This window comes from Drosophila erecta, unplaced genomic scaffold (assembly GCF_003286155.1).
Source record: "Drosophila erecta strain 14021-0224.00,06,07 unplaced genomic scaffold, DereRS2 tig00000056-arrow-arrow-pilon, whole genome shotgun sequence".
Classification (NCBI taxonomy): Eukaryota; Metazoa; Arthropoda; class Insecta; order Diptera; family Drosophilidae; genus Drosophila; species Drosophila erecta.
The window spans coordinates 97,623-103,760 of NW_020825201.1; the positions used below are offsets into that span (position 1 = coordinate 97,623).

A 6,138-nucleotide genomic window follows, 5' to 3' on the forward strand; every position below is an offset into this window, starting at 1 on the left:
ATCCTGCCCGTTGGCGAACTAGCTGACTTGTGGTTTGAAAAGGATAAGATGTTTGTTAGCGTATTCATAAGGGGCGCTTTGATTTTAGCTACAAGTGTAATAAATTTTATAATAAATATTACAAGCGGCCAACTTTCTGTTTATATTCAGTTAAGAAAACATGAACAAAATACTTATGATATTAAGTACATTATTAAAAAGACAAAAAAGTGACTGGTATATTTTTATTTTAACACTTACTTTAGCGAACAATATTTTCAGTTCTAAAAACTCGTCGTTAAATGTGTTTTAATTTTTATTAATTCTGTTCAACTTTCGAGTTTTGTTACTTCTTTTGACACACCTGGGCAATTAAAAGAAATTAATTGCCTGCTTCCATAATGAACGTCATTATAAAACTGTCAACTGCATTCAGCAACTGTATTGTGGCCATCTCTGACATTTTTTACTTGCTTTTACAATAATGACAATAATTGATTTTTTCAATGCAGCATAAGACTCTTTGTTTTTATTGCGTTCAAAGTGCATACTTTGGGGCTCCTTTTGTTTACCAAAAAGAAAATTAAATAGCAACCTTAATAAATGTGCGCATTTAAAAATGACCACTGACAAAGGGGAATAAAAATTAAACAAGATTCATCCAGACAAAAAAGATATCACACGAACCATATACAATTAACGCCAAAAAGCAAAATCAGAAAATAAACCTCAACCGAGAACTAGTAAAAAGTTAATTGTTTTATAAGTGCATATATATTATAAAATATAAAATTTATCGGGCTTGCAAGTGATTGGATGTTAATACTTTTGCTTTGGAATGCCCGTATTAATCCAAAGCGCTAAATTTGATTTATAAATATTTGTGTTGCCGACGACCATAAACCAGCCAGAGAGCCGAAAATGGGGGTCAGAAAAATAACAAAACGGAAAATGGTAATATATGTTCCATTAAATTTAATTTGCAGGTTTTAGGCGGAATACGCTTCCGCCTGAGCTTTGGCTCCCACGGAATTGCCCAAATTTCATTAGGCGTAAAACGAACTTTTTGCTCACACAATTTTCAGATTTTTAACCGACTATAATACTTTACTTATATTTCTTTCCACAAACTCCGTCCTAAAACTCTTTGCAGCGACCTTAAAGACTCGACTCCTTGAAGTGATTTGGTAAGTAGAAGGAGCCCATTGCATTGCCATGGAAATTGCTGCAATATTACGAGGGCTGCCATTGTCTTTACCGCTGCGGAAAGGAGCATCGATACTGTCCTTTATACCTGCCCAGTCCTTTTCGCGGCCCGCCTTTATTGTTATTTCGCCTGCATCATTATTTCAGTTGGCGCCTTGGCTGTAAGTGGATCCACAGTTCCCAGGGGCTGCTCCTTCCTGGTCCTTTGGCATTGTGCGGAGATGCTTTTGCTTTTGTTGCAGATAAAGATAAATAGTCTCAGATAACGCTCAGTTATTTGCAAACAAATACAATTGCGGTTCATTGATGGCGGTTTCATTTCGCCAGCTCCCAAAGATGGAGACTTGCCACTGGGCAAATGGGAGTGCATCTGCCCTGGCCCATTAGTTTGTGGTGCTCGAGTGGGCCACCATTGTTTCCGGCTAGTCTGGGTAGTCAAGGCTATTCAGATTCTGGCTGGGATCCTGAACCACGAATTTGTCGAACGTGTAACTGATGAACTCTGCATACCATTTCGCAGCAATACCAAGCCATTTCTGTAGAGACACCGAAGCAATATTATTATCGAATCGTAGATTAAGAATATTTAGGTTTTTCTTTGAAATTTAAGATATAACCTTTAACTACGAACAACTTATAAAGTATTCATTCGAAATTTAAATAAACTTACTTGTTATTCACTATGCTATTTCTTATTGTGATTAATTTAAATAAAAAGTGCTTAAGATATAACAACAAGGGAACACTTAGGCGAATAACTTAGGAAGTACTCATTAAAACAAGGTGGTCTTGTCTCACCGCAATGCTAAACGAACTCTCCGTCGAGATACCACAGAAACCATTGGTCACGCCCACAACGAAAGCCACGAGAGGTTCGTACTCGTCCTCGTTGATGATGTACTTCAATACATTGAAGGCAGTGGACCAGGTGAGCAGCTCCTGATTCCAGAGGAATAGAACATCGCTGACGATCTGGGCACGGTTTAGGACATTTATGCTACGAAAGTCATCGAACAGTGTGGTGGCCAAAAGCTGCCAGGTGTGCTCGTCATAGTTGACTCTGTAGTAGCCAACCGCGCGCAGGTTAAGAAGGATCCACTGGTTAGGCGGAACTATAGCATTTAGTTTTATGCTATGGCTGTCGGCACTAAGCCACGCCCTCGGCTCGAGGTTTTTGGAAACAGATCCGCCCTCTATGAGGTAGGTCAGCGGAATCCACCAAAGCTGGGAACTGCTGCGGTTGAGGGCGTGTCTCTGCGTCAGGAATACTTCACTCCCGTTCCGGATTACAGTGACTAACGGATAGCCGTCTTGCATAGTCCACGTGTCCATGATGCTTTTGACATCCCAGTTCTTGGCCAAAGCGGCCTCCCTTTCACTGGCCAGTTGTAGGGATCTCCAGAAGAGCTCGGGCGTGCTGCTGCCAAAGGAGTTCTGCCACATGTGCCGCCGAATTCCATCGTAAAAAGTCTCATTGCCCAAAAAGCCAATCAGCATATAAATCAGAGAGGTGGCCTTCTGGTACAGTTGCTTCTCTTCATTAGAAGGGGCGACTGATAAAGGAGGCACCAAGGATATGCCGCCCACCTGCGATTCGTACATGATGGAGGATTCGCGATACCTGAGCAGTATCCGGCGACCCATTCCCGATTGCAAGTGATCCATGGCCAGGCTTTTAAAGTATCCGGCTAGTCCCTCCGTTAACCAGATGTCTGAGTTCAGGTCCATTCCCAGCAGATTGCCAAACCACACATGTGCCATTTCATAAGAGATTAGCTCGAGTGCCTCCACTTTTTCCTTGGTCATTGGCCCATTTTCACGGAGCAACAGCTGTGTGCTACTGTAGACGACGAGGCCGAAATTTTCCGTGGCTGCTGCAGGAAAATCATCCACCACCAGTTGATCGATCTTCTCCAGTGGTAGTTCCACCTGAAGCAAACTGTCCAGAAACTCCAGAATCTGAGGAGCCATTTGGGCGGCAAAGGAGGTCTCACGCATATCAGCCAACTGGGCACAGGTCCGAAATCGAACTGGATTCGTACTGGCTGCTTGGCTATACCGGCAGTTGAAGTTATTAACGGAAAGGGCCAGCAAATGTGTGGGAATCAAGGGCGTAACCTCATGCACGGACCATACATAGTCCTGTATCTCACGGCTAGAAAAAGGTAACAATGGCGTTTGGGGATTACGGGCAAGCCATCCAGTCGGATCAAACTCACTTGGGCTGCACAGCGTGGATATGCATATTGCTGTAGCTTTGGAAGCGCTTGTGATGACCCATGGTCACATTAAAAGTGGCCTTCAGGGAGGGCTCATCGAAGCTGGGCATGGTGTTCCTTACCCAGTTCCGATTGAAGTGGGACACGGAGTACCAGCTTAAGGGCGTGGGTGTTAGCTTTGTTGAACTCGAGAAGGAAAGGAAGCTTACATTTTCTCCGAGGTCTTCGAATGTACATAGTGGCGTATAAAATAACCATCCCTCTCATCCATGGACATTGACCTGCCGAATTCGATGCTGAGGACATAGGATTTGCCCATCAACAAAGATTGGTTGAAGGCAACAACCATATATTCCCGATCCTTTATGAACCTGACATATATCAGACGATAGTTGGACGTCCCACCAAATAGCCTGATTTTCTTGGCCTCGATTGAAACTCTGCCCACATGAAGCACCACTTGATTGGTGGTTTTTTGTGCATGAATGGAAATCCTAACGAAACCATTGTAGCTGGGATGGGCTGAGCTCTCCAGGTGAGTTAACAATCTAATATCATAGTGAAATGGCTTTACATTTGCCGGCAATCGGGGCTCATCGTACAGCTGAGTTTTAAAAGAACATGCAACTTGACACAGACAAAGTAGGAGTATCAATCGGTACAGTGCAACATTTCTATAGCGTTCAAACATGCTGAACAAAAACTGTTCGATTGTTGATCTTTTAAACTGGTCGCCAAATAGTTTTTTAAATTTTAAATTTCTTTTCAAGGGAAAATTTACGACGATCTGACTTACTGCGCCTAGTTTACTTACTTGTGGTGTTTTTAGAATTTGTTTTGTAATTAATCCCACTTTAGTGCTATTATATTATTCAAAGTCACGTGTGTCAAATCAACATTAAGAATATTACATTTACCGTGGGCTGGGGTTGTTTAACAGCCTTTTTAACTTGGGAGCCAGAACATAAGATCCTTCGGATGGGCACGGGGTGTTCTGAGTAAAAGTAGCATTCCCAGCTCGACTTAGTGGCGTCTTGACTTACTTTCCTCCAGCTTTCACTTGCGGGCTGGCAGAAGTTTGCAACTTTTTGCGCTACGTGCGTTTCTCGACTTGCACATGTATCTGTTTGCAAACACGTGAGTGTTAGTGTGTGCCAGTGTGGCACAGCGCCAAAAAGGATGTTAAGCGCTTTGGTTCCAGTTTGCAGGCCGACTCTCGGGCCCAGCAGGACCAGGACCAGGACCAGGACCCTCGAACGCACAGCGCATACGCATACATATGCGGATCTGGTTTGCGATTTATACGTGCATGTAATATGTGTAATTTATGACTGACGGGATGTGAGCGCTTAAATTATGTGCAAAATGCTCGCAAAAGCCTCGGTGGCTTTTGGGGGCTAGCAAACTTTTGCTCAAAAGTTTGCCACCAGCCCCGCCTTGCATATCAAAATATTGGTAGTCACGTGTGGATTAGTTATTGGGATTGAGTTGAATACGCGGGATTATTTTCGGAAAATTTGCAAATCGATTTGGCCATTCAAAATTAAGTTTGCTATGATGAATTATTTCAAGTTATTTTTTTTTCAAGTTTAATTATTTCTCAACATTTTATAAAAAACATTTTTCAATTCTTGCATGGAAGTTAATTTATATAAATAAGGCTTGAATCCTGCGTAGACTGAACAAAAGGGATCACTGCAGAAGTATTATTTCAAAGTTCGTTAAATGTGATTAGTTGTCCTTAAGAAAATGGTTCCCATGAGAATGAGTTTCTTCTGTCGTAGAAAAGAGTCCATTTGAAGGGCTCGTTGAAATGACTCGTTGCCCCTTCAAAGACCCTCAGCCCAGCGCATTTGCTCATCCCGATTCGGATCCTAAATGAATTTTCATTTCCAATTACTTTACAATTTTGCTTTTGTGTGCCTGATAACTCGGATCCCTCTCCCACAAACTGGCTCCCCTTTGTTCTTCGTCCTGCCCCTGTTGGCATTACAATTCGATTTCCTAATTTTCAATTTTACACGTTTGGCAAACACTCAAGTCGAACAGCCCAGATCGAAAACAGGACAAGACCCGAGAGCCCATACCTAGTGCGGATCCGGATCCGGATCCGGATCCGCATCCACATCCGCAGCCCCATCCAATCGCTGCGCCATCCGTATGCAATGCCAGCCCAGAGACTTTTGAGAAATTTTAATTAAAATTGAATTTTCTTGCATTTAATTAAAAGCTTAGCTGGCGCGCATGAAAAATGAGAGAAGCCAAAGAAAAACTATGCTCGATGTGGATGTGCTGCGGGCGAGGGTGCGGATGAGTATGCGGATGGGTATGCGGATGTGGCAGGGCACTCGAGCAGAAGTGCATGCACTGGCTGCACTAGAGATATGAGAAGCATCATCGTCAGCTGGCTAAGGCGCATCCTTGAAATCCTCTATATCCTTTCATGGATACCATCGTGAAAGGAAACGGAGCTGTGTACGTGTGATTATCCGGTCCAATACGGGATCCTGGCTTCCCGGAACCGGTGCTAAACGGAACACTGACAGCTCCTGTCAAAATAAGCAACTAATCTCCCTGTTGAAATATTGTTTGACAAGCGAGCACACAAACAATTGGGCGAGCTTCCATTCACCAAGCCCCCATTCCCAGCAAGTGCCATTGGTTTTGGACTACAGAAAATTTCAATGAAATTTTCGGCTCGGTTTCAGGAACAATCACCATCCCATTTGGATTT

At 43.1% G+C, this 6,138-nt stretch overlaps 1 protein-coding gene across 1 annotated transcript; it reads right to left on the reverse strand.

The window, feature by feature from the left end:
• Positions 1–1,430: 1,430 nt before the first annotated feature.
• On the reverse strand, positions 1,431–3,514 carry LOC6556218 (aminopeptidase N). Its single transcript, XM_001983015.3, has 3 exons — positions 3,405–3,514; positions 1,984–3,340; positions 1,431–1,721 (listed from the first exon to the last, which is right to left on the reverse strand). Exons 1-3 carry the CDS (start codon positions 3,512–3,514, stop codon positions 1,608–1,610), a joined length of 1,581 nt encoding a protein of 526 aa, XP_001983051.1. The 3' UTR covers positions 1,431–1,607.
• Positions 3,515–6,138: the final 2,624 nt, after the last annotated feature.

Excerpts from the sequence above, each read along its gene's own strand:
- LOC6556218 (XM_001983015.3), bottom strand. The coding sequence starts at position 3,514 with ATGCCCAGCTTCGATGAGCCCTCCCTGAAGGCCACTTTTAATGTGACC. Across the intron at positions 3,341-3,404 it reads ATCCACGCTGTGCAGCCCAA|CCGTGAGATACAGGACTATG; the intron begins GTGAGTTTGATC and ends ACCTTTTTCTAG. Across the intron at positions 1,722-1,983 it reads AGAGTTCGTTTAGCATTGCG|AAATGGCTTGGTATTGCTGC; the intron begins GTGAGACAAGAC and ends GTGTCTCTACAG.